Consider the following 17,817-nt stretch of genomic DNA (forward strand, 5'->3'; position numbering starts at 1 on the left):
TTAGCAGGACTGAAATCCGCATTCTACATAAAGGCAATCGAGCTAATGATTTACAGTGACTCCCAACTAGTTGTAATCCAATTTTCAAGCGACTACGAGGCAAAGGATGATAGGATGGCCAAGTACCAAGAGTTAGTCAGAAAGGAGATCATGAAGTTTGAAGTAGTGTGGATAGAGCAGATTGGGCGAGAAGAAAACAGCAGAGCAGACGAACTGGCAGGCTTTGCTTCAATGGCAAATACATCCGTCCCATATCCACTACTAATCGACTTCCTACCAAGACCAAGCATTGAAGAACTCGAAGTAGAAGAGGTATGTTGCGCCGAACTAGGACCTTCATGGATGGATCCTATCATAGTGTTCCTAAAAGACGGCATTTTACCTGAAGAGAAGAAGGAGGCCAACAAGATAAGAGCAAAGTCACAGCGATTTTGGCTCTCCCCATCAATGGCCTTGTACAAGAAATCCTTCACAGGACCTTACCTGAAGTGTGTCCATCCCAGCATGGTCGAAGCATTCCTGTTCGAGATTCACGAAGGCGTATGTGGCAGCCACCAAGGAGGAAGATCTTTGGCCTACAGAGCAATTTCACAAGGATATTGGTGGCCCTACATGTAAGCAGATTTAGAGAAGTATGTGAAGAAGTGCGAGAAATGTCAGAAGTTCGCACACCAAATACATTAGCCAGCTAGAGAATTGCTACCATTAACTAGCCCATGGCCCTTCGCAATGTGGGGCTTGGACATAGTAGGACCACTTCTAACAGCACCTGGCAACATGAAGTTCTTTCTTGTAGCAACAGACTACTTCACAAAGTGGGTAGAGGCGGTAGCACTCGCTTCAATAAAGGAGAAAGATGTGAAGAAGTTTGTCTGGCAGAATATCATCACTCGGTTCGGCATACCAAAAGCTCTAATATCAGATAACAACACTCAGTTCGACGGCAAAATTTTTAGAGGCTTTTGTGAAGAATACAAGATAGAATTCTACAACTCTACACCGGCATACCCCCAAGCAAATGGCCAAGCGGAAGCATCAAACAAAGTTGTCTTGGATGGGTTGAAGAAAAGGTTAGAGAACGCGACAGGAAAGTGGGCTGAAGAGCTCCCTCATGTTTTATGGGCTTACCGCACCACACCGCGGCGGTCTACTGGAGAAACGTCTTTTTCCTTGGCCTATGGCATGGAAGTAGTAATCCCACTGGAAGTTGGCCTCCCCACAATTAGAAGCAAAAATTTTGATCTAGACTTAAATGGAGAAGCCATCGCATTGGAGCTTGACCTTGCAGAAGAAAGAAGAGAAAGAGCACTGGTTCACATCGCCTCATACCAACAGAAGTTATCCAGAAAATACAACAAGACAATACATCCAAGACAATTCAAAGTTGGAGTTTGGGTACTGCGCAAAGTAATGGGAAACACCCTGGTACTTGGAGACGGCAAGTTAGGGCCCAATTGAGAAGGACTTTACAAAGTGGTTGGGTTAGCAGGAAAAAAGGCATACCACTTGGAAGACGAGGACAACAAAGCCATTCCCAGGCCATGGAACACTATCAATCTCAAACTATTCTATTTTTAGCTTTCTCTTTAGACATACTTGTAATTTTTCCTTTCCTCAATAAAACAAGTACTTTTTTTTTTCAGTATAATTGTTTTATTCTGTAAAAGTTGTTTTCGTGAGCTAGGGGCAACAAAAGCAGAGTTGGCCGAAATAACCAACTTTGCGCTCTCTTCAGCCAGAATTAGGATCTGGGCTGAAGAGGTTGGCTGGAAAAACCAACAAACACTTCTCTTAAGCCCGGGATAAGGATCCAGGCTATAGGACATTTGGCTGGAAAAACCAAACACTTTACTCTAGGTTGGCTAGAAAAACCAACTTAGAGGTTGGCTGGAATAACCAACACCCTTCCTAAGCCCAGGATAAGGATCCAGGCTGCAGGACGTTTGGCTGGAAAAACCAAACACTTTACTCTAGGTTGGCTGGAAAAACCAACTTAGAGGTTGGCTGGAATAACCAACACCCCTCCTAAGTCCAAGATAAAGATCCAGGCTGCAGGATATTTGGTCGGAATAACCAAACACTTTACTCTAGGTTGGCAGGAATAACCAACTTAGAGGTTGGCTGGAATAACCAACACCCCTCCTAAGCCCAGGATAAGGATCTAGGCTGCAAGACGTTTGGTCGGAATAACCAAACATTTTACTCTAGGTTGGCAGGAATAACCAACTTAGAGGTTGGCTGGAAAAACTAACACTTATTGGTCTTCAACCAAGATAAGGATCTAGGCTGAAGAGGTTGACTGGAAAAACCAACACTTCTTGGTCTTCAGCCGAGATAAAGATCTAGGCTAAAAAGGTTGACTGGAAAAACCAACACTTATTGTTCTTCAGCCGAGATAAGGATCTAGGCTTAAGAGGTTGGTTGGAAAAACCAACACTTCTTGGTCTTCAGCCGAGATAAAGATCTAGGCTGAAGAGGTTGGTTGGAAAAACCAACACTTATTGTTCTTCAGCCGAGATACGGATCTAGGATGAAGAGGTTAGCAGGTATGGCCAGTCAAAGTACAAAGTTAAGACTGGGATAAATATCTCGGCCAAAGAATTTACTTCATTTAGATTATATTAGGAAAGTAAATACAAGCATAGCAATAAACCAAACAGACAGTTGCAGAAAACAAAAGTTGATTTCATTAATAATGCAAAGTCAAAGTACAAAAGATGGGGCCATAGCCCGGTTACAAAAACTTCTAAAGTTATCACGCAAAGAAAAGAAAAATCAGGAAAATAGGTCATCCAAATCGGCATCCACAACAACTTGGTCTTCACCCAGAGGTAGCTCGGTTGTGGTAAGCACTTCCAGGTTAAGCTCGGTTGAAGGCACTTCACCAGACGCAGCAGGCAAAGGTGGGACGAAGACCACTAGAGTTGGGGAGATAGACTGGCGACCGGACTGGGTGTTGTCTTCTGGAGCAGCATCTTCATCCTCCTCCTCTTCAAGAAATTGCTGCTGGATGGCAGCGGCATATTCTGCCATCGAGCTCGGTATGAAATACGAAAGAGGGTTGAAGACCTCGGTCTCTGGGCCGTGACCGAGCTGCCCGATGGCCGCCTTCCATCCACATTTGAAGAATAGGTCTTTGGCCACCTCGCACTGCTTGATATAAGTGGCCTCCCCCTCCTTATAACCCCGGTCCTCTGCGTCTTTTGCCTCTTTCTTCAGCTCGGCGACCTCTGCGCTCTTCTTGTCATCAAGCTTGGCCAGCTCGCGCAGGTATTTATGTTTCATCATGGCTAGGGCCTTTTGTTTATCAACTTCAGTCGAGGTAACTAGTCCGGTGAGCCGAGCCACCTCGGTGTTTAGCTCAGCCATCTTTTGTTGGTACTCTTTTAGCTCGGTCGATTTTTCATTAGCCTTGGCCATGGCCTACTTGGTGGTCTTTCGTAGTTCCAACACTCGCTTGTGAGCGATGTGGTTTTTCTGTATGGTCTGCAAAAGGATGGTAAGAAACTTTTGAGTAAAACCGAGCAGAAAGTTGTAAAAATTTGAAAAATAAGCAAAGGAGCTACTTACAAGCACCATTGACTTTGTGGCCGAGCGAATGGCCTTCAGCTCGGTTAGGTGGTCGCGGTGCTCCATGTCGGCTGGAAGGCAAACACTTTTGGCAAGGTTGAATGCCATCAAGTGGTCTTTTTCTGAGACCACTGAGTCAGAATCCTTGATAGCTCGGCTCTGAAACGTGATCTTTGGTGCCCACTTCGAAGAGCTAGCTCAGTCTGAGCGCTCAGGTGGAGGGCTTGGTAGGGTGGTTTGAGGAACCACGGTCTCATCCTCGTCAACCAAGCGTGGCTCGGTTGTGGAAGTCCGAGCACGCTTGCTTGCACGAGAAGATGAAGGCTATTGAGTTGGCAGGGCTACCACGGCCTCTTGGGTCTGCGCGGCCGGTGGTACCTCGGCCGGGTTTGTTTCGGTCAGAAGGGCCCTTACTGTTCTTTTCTTGGCCATCTCTTACTCCGCTGTCAACGGGATCAAATTGACTTGAGGTAAGGTTGGTTCTGGGTCTGGGTCTGGGTCTGGCTCTGGTGAAGGCTCAAGGAGGAAATCGATCACCCTGGTTTTCCTACGGCTGTTGTATCTGTATGTCGGTTCAACATTCAATAGTTCGGCCCAACTTCTATTAGGATATCGTAGTGCAGCACGAAGTGTGTTTAAGTTGGAGTAGCTGTACTGGGACTTGAGAAAGTTCAAGTCTGCATGAAGAAGACAAGACAACAGTCAGTGCGGTTCAACGTAAGAAAACCGAGGTAAAAGAGAGCAGAAAACCTAGCCAAGGTAGTTATACTGGCGACTCATTTATTCCAATTTATTCTGTCGCTTGGGATCTGGGCTTGTTGGTCCTTAAAATTCCCAGATACCCAGAAGAAATCATCATCATTCACATCTTTATCCGAGGTATTTTTTATTATCTTTTCACGACGGCGTCTTATTCTTAAATAATAAACCCAGCCATCTTCATTTGAGCCTATAGAATATTGGTGAAAAAGCTCGGCTAAACCGAGATTAAGGCCAGCCTAGCAGTTTAGTTCGGCAATGCCATTTATTATGCGGTATGAATTTGTTGAAAGCTGGGTAGGGCAAAGGTTGGTTTGTCTAAGGAATTCACAGAGAAGGGGCTGTACGGGGAATCGTAGGCCGGTTTCTACAATAGAAAGAAGGGTGAAAGGAACGAAACCAGGGTTTCCCCAAGGTGTGACATCTAGCTCGGCTAAAGTAAGATGGACATCATCAAGGATATGGTAGTCCCTTCGGAACTCGGCCATGGCCCCTGGTGAGTTTACTAAAAACCTATATTTACCCATTTTCTGTTAAATTATGAATAAATTAGCTTTAGTATTAGCTCGGTCGGAAAACGACGCTGAGTAGCTCAGTTGAGCGTTCAAGTAAGTGCCTGGCCAACCTAAGTCTGCAATGCGAAAAAGAAAGCTGTTAAGTACAGATCGTGGACCGCGCTACAAGAAACATAGGGAAGATAAATGAAGTTCTAGCTCGGCTGCGGGGGGTGCTATCCAGTCTTAGCCCGGTTTGAGCAAGGGGCTTTAGCCCGATCAAGCCTTTGGAGGTAGCATTCTTAGTTCGGTTTGAACTAAGGGAGCTGGTTTAGCCCCAAATTTTAGCTCGGTCGGTGGTTGAGGCTTTCTAGCATGGTATTGTGCAAACCTAGTACAGTTCGATAGCTCGGTTAGAAGAAACAAAAGGTCCCTAACTTATGGAAACTATAAGTATGGCATGAAGTTTAGGCTCGATTGTTAGGTGTGGCTAGGCTTACACCTAATAAAAACAGTATCCTAGTTCGGTTGGGGTGTGATTTTGGATCAAATACAGTGTTTCATAGATTATTCGTGAAATACAAGTGGTTCTATTACATGGTTTTTCCCAGAAAAATGGAAGCAAACATGGGATGTATTTTGAAAAACATATGAATACTAAACTATGTATTGCAAAAACAGTGCGAAATAAATGAAAAAGAAACAGATGCGAACCACTTACTAGCTCAAGATGGAGGAACCGAAGAAGGGAGTGATGGCAGCAAGAGCGCAAGTTTTGCAGGCACTGTGTTTGAGAAAAGTGAAAGCTCAGAGAAGAGAGTGAGGAGAAGGTGAATAGTGCAAGTGAAATGATTCAAAAACAAAGGGTTTGGTTTTGTGAAAAGAGAGAAAGAAATGACGAGACTGTTCAAAAAACGCGAGGTACGAAGACAGCGTGACAGCTATACGTGGCCAATGAGAGTTTGCCACGTGTCCATGGAATAGAAATCGATTCAGTTACAGCAACTGAAGAAACGTTTTGACCGGACAGATGAAGCCCGGTGTGAATTTAGCTTAGTTGGAAAACTAAAGTTTCTAGCTCAGTTGGAAGGCTAAGGTTTTTAGCTCGGTTGAAAAGCTAAAGCTTTTAGCTTGGCTGGTAACAGGTAATCCCTATCATGCTGCGCAGATGGAATTAAGGGGCAATTGAGAGGGTAATTTATAAGTAAATTGGGCCGAGCTGGGTAAATGGGCCGATCTGTGGGCCATAATAAGAGAGGTCGAGTAAAAAGGGCCTAGAAGCTAGCCCGATACAGAAAGAGCCTTGTAGTTAGCTCGGTCACCACGGTCAGAGTAGGAGCAGTTAGCTCGGTTGTACCATATTAAGCCGAAGTATGTTGAGTTTTCCTCAGAACCGTGCTATAGGTTAGTTCGGTCCAAGCTCGGAGTGGTTAGCACGATCTCAACAGCCCAGTTGGAATATGTCAAACCGAGGTACACGCAATAAAAGGAAGAGCCGAGCTAGATGGTGCTCGGTCTAGTCTGCGGCTTTAGCATGGCCATGTTATCTCGGTCGTATTAACATCCAACCGTGGTAAAACCATCTCACTTGGTTTAAGCAGTGAGGGGGGTGTTGAAGGATAAGCATTATCTTTCAGGAATATAACTCCTAGGAGGACTCTACATGGAGAAGTAAGAGTCTTGCTAGGATTGTGCCACGCGGAACCTATAAAAGCTCACAACATCACCTTTGGAGAGGTAACACAACTTCGATTCCCGAAGACACAGAGCTTTTTGTCTATTTATCTGTTTTGCTGACTTAGGCATCGGAGATGTATCCGGCACACACCCGCCGGCTAGCTCACGTTTGTGTTTTCAGGGAGTAAAGCGACGATGTACGAGGGAGCGCAGACTTGATCAACAGGATTATACGAGAAGAATATTTCTTGCTTGTACAGTAATGTAAGGTTCTCATTGCATGGTTTAAATCTTTTTTTATATGTGAGGTGCCTACCCAAAATTTTGAAGGTCAATAAGAGTCTCTTGATTGACATTTTCCCCTTGATTTATATTCAATTTCCATGTTTGATTAAATAAATTATCACATAATGTTTTTGTTATGTAAAATTATCAAACATGTCCTAAAAAATATAAGGTTTGTTTATTTTGTGATTTTTCTAAACTTATTTTTGTTTTTAATGAATTTTTTTTTTAAATTAAAAAAACATTAGACTTATAGATTTAGCTTGCCCAGACAAACATGAAATTTTTAAAAAAAAGTTCAAAACATAGGCAAAAAATAGTAAATTTGTTTTGGATTTTTAAAATTTTTAAACTTTTTTGATTCATCTATATAAAATAGATGGAAAAACTAAAAATTTTTGACATAATTTAAATAACAAAAAAAAATGACAAAAAAGTTACATTTTTTAGCCAATAAGCAAACTTTCCAAACACAAAGCGATTTCATCCATGCCCAATCAAATGACAAGAGGACTGTTATTAGCATCTATCTAAATTCTTTTGACCTCCCATTTCTTTGAGCCCTCACCCTAAATTAGGGGTGGGCGCGGGTCGGTTACGGCCACAGAACCTCCAATCCGCCATCCGTCCGCCAGATTGGCGGATTGAAGAAAATCAATCCGCATCCGTCCGCCAATCCGGCGGATGTGGATTGAGCGGATTGGCGGTTTGGCGGATGGATGCGAATCGGTTTGGCGGTTTAAAATTTTATAAATTTTCAACATAATTCAACCTATGCACTTCCTCAAAAAAAAAAGAAAAAAAAAAAAAAGAGAAAGTATTACAGTCAATGACTTAAAAAAGTATTACAATCACTGTATGCCTTATATCCAAAGAAAGAAAGTTTAAAACTTTAGAATATCACGATCACTGCATGCCTCATCCACATATTACAATCACAGCATGATTCATCCCCATAAAGTATTACAATCTGTGATTCTTAAAATATAATAACAATTCAAACCACCAAAACTATGAACAGAGCAGTAGTAGAGATTGAATATCTCTGTATTGTTACATCTACATATGTTTTTGAAAACAAAAACCAATAAGCATATATTATATTTTCTATTTATTATTTTTAGAGTTAGATTTAAAAACTAAAAAATATAGATGAATAATACGTTTATTTTTTTTAATTCAAAAATATTCAAGTTAAAAACTTTTTTTCAACAGAATATTTAAACTCTTTTTCAATTGAAAATACAAACATAATATTTAAACAAATTGAAAATACGAAATCTTATAAATTACTAGGGGTGCTCGCAATTTGGCGGTTTGGCGGTTCGGTTGCGGCCAAAAAATCTCAAATCCGCCATCCGTCCGCCAAATTGGCGGATTGGAGAAAATCAATCCGCAACTGTCCGCCCGTCATCACGCATCCGTCCAAAATGCAGCGGATCGGTTCGGTTCGGTCGGTTTTGGCGGATCGATATATCCGCTGCTCACCCCTACCCTAAATCTTAAATTTCAATTAGATTTCTTTTAACACTCCACTTGATGCCAAATTTAGCCTTATTCATAATATTATCACATCCAATGCACACCCACTTAATTTTGCACACCCTCTATCCTTCTCCTTTTGGTGACCGTCCATGTCCTGTTGACACATCATTGAAATTCTTGTCAACTCTCAACGAAAGGAGGAAACAATTAAACGGTGTCCAAAAAAAACTGTCGAAAAACTTGTTGAAAATTTCTGTCCACCATTACAGAAAACTCGTCGAAAATTTCTCTTAGGTAAATATCGACTCCTTATCTTATCAACAGTATTGCCTCTCTTCTTTTTGTCACTTTTTTATTTTTTGGTTTATTTCAGTGTAAAAGGGGATTTTAGATGAAAAAACCCTCACGAAAACACAATCTAGTGTTGAAGATACAAAAATCGAATCGTTCAGCACACTAGTGCCGAAAATAAAGGTCATGTTCGGTTCAACAGTACCGACTATCTATATTACTATTCGGAATCTATATATTGAACTAAATGTTTATGTAAGTACTGTGTTATCGAACATAATCTTAACAGTCGGCAAACAAGTACCGAACAACTCGAACAAAACAAAAACGATTAAAAATGACTGAGAATATTAATGTAAGATAGATAAACTTACGAATGGAAGATCAGCCTCATCAGAATTGTTGTCATCGTCTTTCATTGCTCTACAATGTGAAATAACTGATGAAGAGAAAAATGTTGGACTTGAAAAGAGCTTTTTGGTTCAAGAGGATTTATGATGTTGATGAAGATGATACATTCAGAGTTTAAGATGGTTATGAAGAGTAATAGGTTTAGGATTTACTCTAGTTGGTTATGAAAAGTAACATGTTTTGCATTTAGAAAGGTGGAATACTTACAACTGGGAGTGAGACTGAAGGTTGATGTACAATATTGTATAGTGCTAATTATTATTTAGTAAGTGAATGTTCCATTAAATGATGTCTTTTAATATAATTTTATTTCATAGTATAATTGTAATAAAAGAAAAATTAAAAATTGGGACTCATGACAAAATTGATACAATTAAAACTTTATCAATTAATCTGATAGAAGAGATAAATTACAAGAACTGCAAGTACAATTTGCCCAAAGAAAAAAGAAAATAAATAAATTGACATCAATCACAGAATTAAACCATCAACATTATCAACTTGCCTACACTTTGTGCGAAGTTGAAATCGTATTCTCTAAGACATCAATCAATACACAATCAAGCAGAGCACTCTAGAACCAAACATAGTTCTAAAGGATGGAACAAACCAGGAAAATCAAAATTTCACAACTAAACAAAACTACTATTCTGCTGCAGCATCTTCACTGTTGCTTCCTTCAGTTATAATTTCAGGCAAAGTATCAAGATCGTTGCGAACATCCTTCTCCAAGGAGATGGAAGAATCAGAAGAATCAATAGGATCTTGCTGATCTTCATCTGCATTCTCAGTTTTGGCTGATTCGTCTGAGCTTTCATCTGTTCCATTATCGGTGTCTGACTTCTCATTCAGTGTAGTATCGGTATTTTCCTCTGTGTTTTCAGTATTACTGAAAGTCATTGAATTAGAGTCAGATTGATTGTTATTGGAAGCTGCGTCAGAATTACTTTCTTTTCCCAGAGAAACATCTCCTACTGTAGCATTTTGAGCTTCAATTGAATCCGGTTTGGTTTCTATTCCACCCTGCATGGATAAATTATTAGTTTCTAAATTCCCTTTTGTCGAGACATTGCCTAGTTCAGGTTGATTGTTGGACTCTGTTGTCATTGTAGAATTCAAAACAGAGTTGTCCTCTGATTTGGATGTAACAATATCATAACCCTTTTCTTCTTTCCCAGTTTCTAAACCTGTAGTGTTCTGATCGACAGTGATTTCCTCAGTGTGATTCACTTCATTTACCTCTTCATTTTCAGTGCCAATAGCTTCAGTCTCATGAGTTACTGCACTGGAAGCATCATCGGCCCTATAATTTTCCTCTCGTGCCTCATGAGCATTCCGACTACCTCCATCATGATCATGGTCCTCCAAAGAACTCTCATTCTCACTTTGACCTTCTTTTTCTTCAGCTTCTTTTTCATCACCTTCTTCTCTGTCCTTCTCTTCATCGATGAGATCCTCCTCACGCTCAACCTCCACCTCAGATTTCTCTTGATCATGCTCGTCTATCTCATCATCCCCACCTCCTCTCCCTTCATCTTCTTTCTCTTCGGTGGTGTTGTCTTCTGGTTCTTCCTCTTCATGCTTGTCGCCTTCAACTACCTCTTCCTCTTCATGCTTGTCTTCTTCTACCTCTTCCTCTTCATGCTGCTTGTCTTCTTCTTCTTCTTCTTCTCCTCCTCCAGTTTCTTCCTCTTCTGCTTCTACTTCATCATGCTTCTCATTTTTCATGGTAGTTTCATCCAATCGAGGAAGGAGACCTTTTCGTCCGAATTTCAAAATTTCATCATCAACATGCGTTTTAACTGAGATCGTTGCATCACTTTCATCAAATGCTTTCTTCTTATCATGGGAACGCTTAACTTGGTACACCAACCAAAAGCAAACAGCAAGCAGCACACAAATTTGCAGAACCTGCTTAGCCTTGACACCTTTGGACCTCTGGTTTCTACTAGGAGATTGCTTGACCATGGTGGTTTTCCAGGAATTGTCCAATCTTTATCTTTCTTGAAGCCACGAGTAAAAGCTCAAAGCAATCAAATCATCAATCTGAAACAACGCTGTTCACCGTCTTAAGTTTCGACGATGCTGAACAAGTTGATTGTACTGCTACCGTGCATGGAAGTCAAATAGGTACAAATGAACTATAAGAGATTCAGATTAAAGGGGAGAAACAATCATAATAAAATCATGAAACCTGATTTTAAGCATCTGTAAAGTTAAATAAAATAAATTCACACAATGGTCAATTCTACTGCAGCTCAACTCCTCTCAAATCCGATGCAGTTCAATTGAAGTTTGAAATCAAGAACTCCAGGCCCAAAAGCTGAAACTCTCAGTGATGGAAAGAAACCCACCCCAAGGACTCCTTTTCACAGTTAGATATTCCTAAATTTTCGGATCTAGTTTCCAATTTTTTTTTTCAGAAACTAGTTTGGTGAAAGAAAAAAAAAAATGTAAACTCTCAGTCTTTTTATATAGTTTTCTCAGGAAATAACTTTTAAAAATTAAAAAAGATCTCTTTTGATGTTAATTTTTGCCAAACTATATTCTAATTTTTCAAAACAAATTCAGAAAACAAGTTCTGAATTTTAGAAAGGTAAAGCCCCTAAATTTTAGAAACTGATCCTTAGTCAAAGCCCCCAATTTTCTTCCATGAACGAGACACCCCAAAAAATAAAAAAAATAAAAAAATAAACAGCACAAGCATTAAAACAAAGGGTAAAGCAATGAATCCATGGAAACCATAGTAAGAAACATCAAATCCCACAAATGTAATTAAAAACCCTAGAACCCCCTTAAGCAATTATAGCCAAGTAGTTAGTCAAATCCAAATTCCACAACCCCACAAAACTTGAACCAAAATTAAATAAACCCAAATCCCATCTTCAGTAACAGTTAAGTAACAGCAACAAATCAATTGAAACAAACATTCAGATCATAATTCCAAGACTAATCTTGTCTGTTATAGTATCTACACACGCATACACAAAGAGGGTAAACATTTTACTAAATTTAAAATGTTGAAAGATTATAAGATTCAATTAAAATCCTTATTTGTAGAAGAATATGAGAGGAAGAGACAATGGTTTCAAGAGTGAAAGAAACTGAGAAAGAACATACCTGGACAACCTAAGAAGCACAAGAAAAACTGTTTGGTAAGAGAGAAAATTGTCGCGATTTTGGTTTGATCTTCGAGTACCAGATGGATTTGCAGTCGAAAGAGTTCTCTTCACTAGTCGCTCTGGCCTCTCTCTCTCTCTCCCTCTCCCTCTCCCTCTCCCTCTCCCTCCCTGTGTCTGTCTGTCTCTGAAGTCTGGGTTGGATGTGAATGTGTAATTGTAATGCATAACATAGACGGGTATATTAAAAAAAAATATGGGTCGGGTTGAATCATGTTGGGCAACTCGACACCCATTTTATGAGAGGAGTTGGAGAGGGAAATTGGAATCGGGTTCGATTCGGGTTGGATTGGATGTCCGTGTTTTGTCTCTTTATTTGTCGGAATAAAATTCTCTTTGATGATATATTTATTCTTACAATAATCTTGTAATAATATATTATTACGATGATAATTACGTTTTAGTTTGAATTTTTATTTAAATCATTATCGGTTGTGTTTTTAAGTTTAAATTACTTTTATTTTTTAAAAATTCAAAAAAAGTCAACTCCACACATGTCATCGGAGGGTGATTGGATGGGCTAAATATGTCAACTTGTTGGCTAAAAAAATTTCTTATTTATGATTAGTTAAAAAGGCCAAAAGGTTTTTTTTTTTTTTTCGGGTAAATTATACTGACACCCTTTAAAATTTATGGGCCATGCTACAGACCCCCACTGGGGTGACTCCCACTGACAACCCCCAGTGAGGTGTCATGTGTCATCCCCTCATTGGCTGGAAAACAAAAAAAAAAAAAAAAAGGAAAGCAGTTTTTGACCAATGGGAGAAGACCCCCAGTGACCCCACTGGGGGTGTTAGGCATTTTTCAAAATTTATATTTGTTATAGTTTTTTCTTACTTTTTTAAAATTACATCTCTCCTTGAAGTTTAAAATTTCATTACAGCTTTTCCCTCAATAATTTAATTTTTTTAAATATCAATTTTGCCCTCACTGGCTAAATTACATTGACACCCCTCACATTTTAAAAATTACAATCTCCTCCCTAAAATTTAAAGTAGCATTACTAATTGTCTCATCGGTTAGTATTAGTTGAAAAAAAAAATTAATTGAAAAAAAAAATTTGTTAGTAAAATTTTTAAATTTTTGTTTAAAAACTAACATAAACTCATTTTTTGAATTTAGGTTTTTTGTTCAAATTTACAAACTGAGACAATAATTTATAAACCAAAAAAATTATTAAACAAATTTTTATGACAGTTTTTTAAATTTTTGTAAATATAAATTGAAAACTAAAAATAAAATAGTTAACAAACAAGTCTCAGATAGTAAAAATATCATAAAATTAACAAATAATTAAATAAGTTACCAATGTAAGAAATGACTTATCAAAAGATTCTTAGGCTATGTATGATTTGATTTTTAGAAATTTTTTTAAAAAATTAAAAATTAATTTGGTTAAGAAATAAAAAAAATAATTATTATTTAAGGATAAAAAATAATTATCATTTTTACTTTTGGGCAAGTTATATACATACGTATGACTATTTCAATTTAATTTGTAAAAAATTATTTCTAGCCACTTGAAAAATAAAAATTATATAAAAATAATATTTATTTTTTATTTTTTATTTCTTAACCAAATTAATTTTTAATTCTTAAAAAAAATTCTAAAAAACAAATCATGCATAGCCTAAGAATCTTTTAGTAAGTCATTTTTTACGTTGGTAACTTATTTAATTATTTGTTAATTTTATGACATTTTTACCATCTGAAACCTGTTTGGTAACCATTTCGTTTTCAGTTTTCAACTTATGTTTACAAAAATTTTAAAAACTCTCATAAAAACTTGTTTGATAATTTTTTTAGTTAATAAATTGTTGTCTTAGTTTGTAAATTTGAGGAAAAAAACGTAAATTCAAAAAATGAGTTTAGGTTGGTTTTTAAATAGAAATTTAAAAATTTCACTAACAAAATTATTTTTCAACTAATTTTTTTTTTCAATGAATTTTTTTTTCTAACTAATACTAACTCAGAGGACAATTGGTAATGCTACTTTAAACCTTAGGTAGGGGATTGTAATTTCTAAAATGTGAGGGGTGTCAATGTAATTTACCCAGTGAGAGCAAAATTGGTATTTAAAAAAATTAAATTGCTAAGGCGAGGAATCTGTAATGAAACTTTAAACCTTAGGGAGGGAGATTTAATTTTCGAAGGTGAGGGGAGAACTGCAATAAACATAAACCTCAAGTGGTGTCAATGTAATTTACCCCTTTTTTTAAAAAAAATTTTGAATCCAAAAAAAAAAAAAAAACACAGCAAAAGCCATGTTAACTTTTTTCCTTGAAAAAAAAAATATAATTTACAACTTTTCAAATATATCAGCTTTTTTTTGCTTATAAAAAGAATTAAAAAAAAGGAAAATGATTTTTCCCCCGAAATTTGTCCCCCCAAACAGTCCGAAATTTAGAAGAGAAAGAGAAAGAGAGAGAGAAAGAGAAGAGAGGGGAAGAGGAGATGGCAGCTCGTCGTCGCAGCCCTGCCCGCCGTCGCCTCCGCCCGATTGTCGCAGCCTCGCCTCCGCCTCTACCTCTGCCCACCGTCGCCTCCGCCTCTGCCCCCTGCCCCTGCCTCTGCCTCTGCCTCTGCCTCCGCTTTTTCTTCTTCTTCTTTCTTCTTCTCTTCTTTCTTTCTTCTTCTTTTAAAAAAAAAAAAAAATGAAAACGACGTCGTTTTGAATTCGGAGAATTTGGACGCCTCTCTTTCGAGCTACGTAGCACGATTCTTAAAAAAATTACTGAAAAAGGTCAATTCCAAACTATATTCAGTATGATGTTCCAAGTTTTCATTTTTTTTTATTTTTATTTTTCATGTTTTCAAAAATAAAAACAATTTTCACTTTTTGTGCTAACAGTTTGGTTGTACCCAAACTTGTCATTATTTTTGTTTCCAAGAATAAAAAAATAAAAATGAAAATGCGACTAAACAATCTATTATTCAACTTGACTCTACTGGTTCACAATCTAAATTTTAAGTTAATTATTGTACTATTATTATTATTATTATTATTATTATTATTATTTGTCTAAAAATATTATTTTTAAATGCATAGACTGAATTAAATTCCGAAGGATAACTCCAAAACCTTATCATTTTGTTTCCCAATAATCCCATGTCTCGTCTCTCCGTTATGACAACACCTATTTAAGCACGTATTACAATAATTTGACCAAATCAAACGTTAACGAATGCCTATTATTATTATTTTTAATTTGTGAACTTATACAACTGTCATCTCACATCAATAGGAAAATGCATGAGACCCCAGTGGGGATACTGGGGTCTCTTCCTATTGGCCCAAAAACTGTTTGTTTGTTTGTTTTTTTTTTTTTTTTTTTGATTTCAGCCATTACCAGCCCCCCACGTGGAGGTGGGGTTGCTGGGGTCTCCCCTGGTGGGGTCTCCAGCAGGCCCCACATCAATAGGTTAGCTTATGAGCATGCATTTTCCATGACTATTTTGCATGGTTAACTTTCCCAACCTTTGCTTGTAAAAGGAGCCATTTGAGAAGAAAAATAAAAGTTGCTTTTTACATCTTGCTAAAAAAAGTCAAAAGTTAACTTTTTTGGTATCAAAATTATTTGAAAATGATCTTTGACATCAAAACCATTTAGAAGTGTAACTTTTAACCATTTGAAAAGGTAGTTAAAAGTTACTTGTGAAATTACAGTTATACCTTCCATGTTTACATTTGTGGGCTAAGGCAAAATCTTTTGAGTGGGAGTATTTTGGTCATTTGAATATGATGTGACAGTAAAAACAAATATTACCAAAAAAAAAAATCAAAAATCAATTTTTTTATCAACTTCTCAAATGACTTTCTAAAGAAGTCAAAAAAACTTGATAAAGAAGTCAAAAATTAACTTTTAACTATCTTTTCAAAATACCCAAAAACCATAAAATTATATCCTCCCATAAGCACATAGATTGAATCAAAATGGCTCTCTCGAAGATTTCACAAGTCATTGTTTCATTCATGGCCTTGACCATGGCTCACCTTTCCCAAGCACAAACTCCCCCCAGGACTTCCTTGCTGCCCACAATGCCGCTCGAGCTCAAATCAGAATCAAGCCTCTTACATGAAATAACACCGTAGCTGCCTATGCCGAAAACTACGCCAAACTGAGGAGTGCTGACTGCAACTTGGAGCATTGAAATGGTCCATATGGTGAAAACATTGCAGAGAGTTCGGGCGAACTTACAGCTGTGCACGTGATGAAGATGTGGGTAGATGAGAAGCCAAAGTACAACTACGGTTCAAATGCATGTATTGGTGAAGCTGCTGGATGCCTGCATTACACTCAAGTTGTTTGGCGCGACACTACTCAAATCGGCTGTGCTAGAGTTCAATGCCAGAATTAATGGTGGTTTGTCACCTGCAACTATTATCCACCAGGAAATTATGTGGGTCAACGTCCTTACTAGGATGCTTTTTTAAACAGAAATATGACGTTTTAATATCAACTGCCTTATGTTACATAATCCTATACTGATGGATGAACATGAAATATGTATGTATATACATAACTAGTATCTTCCATGGAATGGAAATAATTGTTATTCTTTAACAAATATTTTTAAGTTTTTCATGCATTTTGGTTGAAAGAATTTGTTGATGTCATGTGTGATAGTATTGTGTAATATATACTGGTTCAATTCATTTCCTGCACCATTATGACAAAAAATTGACAAGAATTAATAGGGTTATCAATTATTGTGTTATATATATATATATTGATTTTCAATTGTTAAAACAATAAGTCAATAGTTAATCCAGGCCAGAGGCAGACCTATGTCAAGATAATCCTTTTTTGAAACACTTTAGATAGTGCTCCTGAATCAAAATTCAAATAATGAATCAGAGCACAAAAAGCCATCTCCTTATTTTTTCTGTCAAGAAAAAATATGGCAGACTAACAGACATAAATATCAGTAAATGAAAGAGCTCCATGCAAAAAAAAAAATGCATGTTGAGTCTTTGAAACAGTTCAAATCATTTTGATAATAATCAGTTTGATCTATTTTACCAAGAAGGTCCACAGTTCATCATCGTGTTGCTTGATTCAAGTCTCATTATTGCGAACCTGATCCCATCAAAATGGCTTGGAGGAACTCTGCTCCCCCAAAGTTCCAAGTTTTCGCATGGCAAGTTGTACGGGGAAGAAATAATTCTCCTCGTATAATCCTGTTGACCAAGTCCACGCTCCTCCGTACGACGTCGCTTTGTCACCTGAAAACACAAACGTGAGCTAGCCGGCGGGTGTGTGCCGGAAACCTCTCCGATGCCTAAGTCAGAAAACTTGACAAATAGACAAAGCTCTAAGTTCTCAAAAAGATTGTGTTTAATTACCTCCTCCAAGGTGATGCTTGTGAGCTTTTATAAGTTTCCCGTGGCACAATCCTAGTAGGACTTGCACTTCTCCATGCAGAGTCCTCCTAGGATTCATTCTCCTAAGGATAATGCTTATCCTTTTACACCCTCCCCCACTGCTCAAACCAAGTGGGATGGTTTTCTTTACGGCCGAACTTCCTTTTGACCGAAGTAAACTTGGCTATACCGAGCCACAGAAGGCCGAACTATCCTTAGCTCGGTCTTCTCCTCCAACTCTTTACTTCGGCTGCCCTGTTCGACCTTGATGCGCTTAGATCAAACTTCCAAGTAACAAGTT

The 17,817-nt window shown here is 38.0% G+C and overlaps 1 protein-coding gene and 1 pseudogene across 4 annotated transcripts; one reads left to right on the top strand and one right to left on the bottom strand.

Annotated features, from left to right (window-relative positions):
• Window positions 1-9,336: 9,336 nt before the first annotated feature.
• Window positions 9,337-12,432, bottom strand: LOC114265099 (myb-like protein X). Of its 4 annotated transcripts, none has more exons than XM_028205842.2 (2): window positions 12,093-12,432; window positions 9,337-11,018 (listed from the first exon to the last, which is right to left on the bottom strand). In XM_028205842.2, the coding sequence occupies exon 2, from the start codon at window positions 10,938-10,940 to the stop codon at window positions 9,618-9,620; it is 1,323 nt and encodes a 440-aa protein (XP_028061643.2). In that variant the 5' UTR covers window positions 10,941-11,018; window positions 12,093-12,432; the 3' UTR covers window positions 9,337-9,617. The 4 variants fall into 4 exon arrangements, with proteins under 4 accessions (XP_028061643.2, XP_028061640.2, XP_028061642.2 ...); XM_028205839.2 differs by having other exon boundaries at window positions 9,337-11,075; XM_028205841.2 differs by having other exon boundaries at window positions 9,337-11,078.
• A 3,653-nt stretch (window positions 12,433-16,085) lies between these two features.
• On the top strand, window positions 16,086-16,573 carry LOC114265125 (basic form of pathogenesis-related protein 1-like; annotated as a pseudogene).
• The last annotated feature ends 1,244 nt before the right edge of the window (window positions 16,574-17,817 follow it).

Source organism: Camellia sinensis, chromosome 12 (assembly GCF_055761805.1).
Source record: "Camellia sinensis isolate YWXY chromosome 12, ASM5576180v1, whole genome shotgun sequence".
In the NCBI taxonomy this organism is placed as follows: Eukaryota; Viridiplantae; Streptophyta; class Magnoliopsida; order Ericales; family Theaceae; genus Camellia; species Camellia sinensis.

Coding starts and splice junctions, on each gene's coding strand:
- LOC114265099 (XM_028205842.2), bottom strand. CDS start 10,940: ATGGTCAAGCAATCTCCTAGTAGAAACCAGAGGTCCAAAGGTGTCAAG.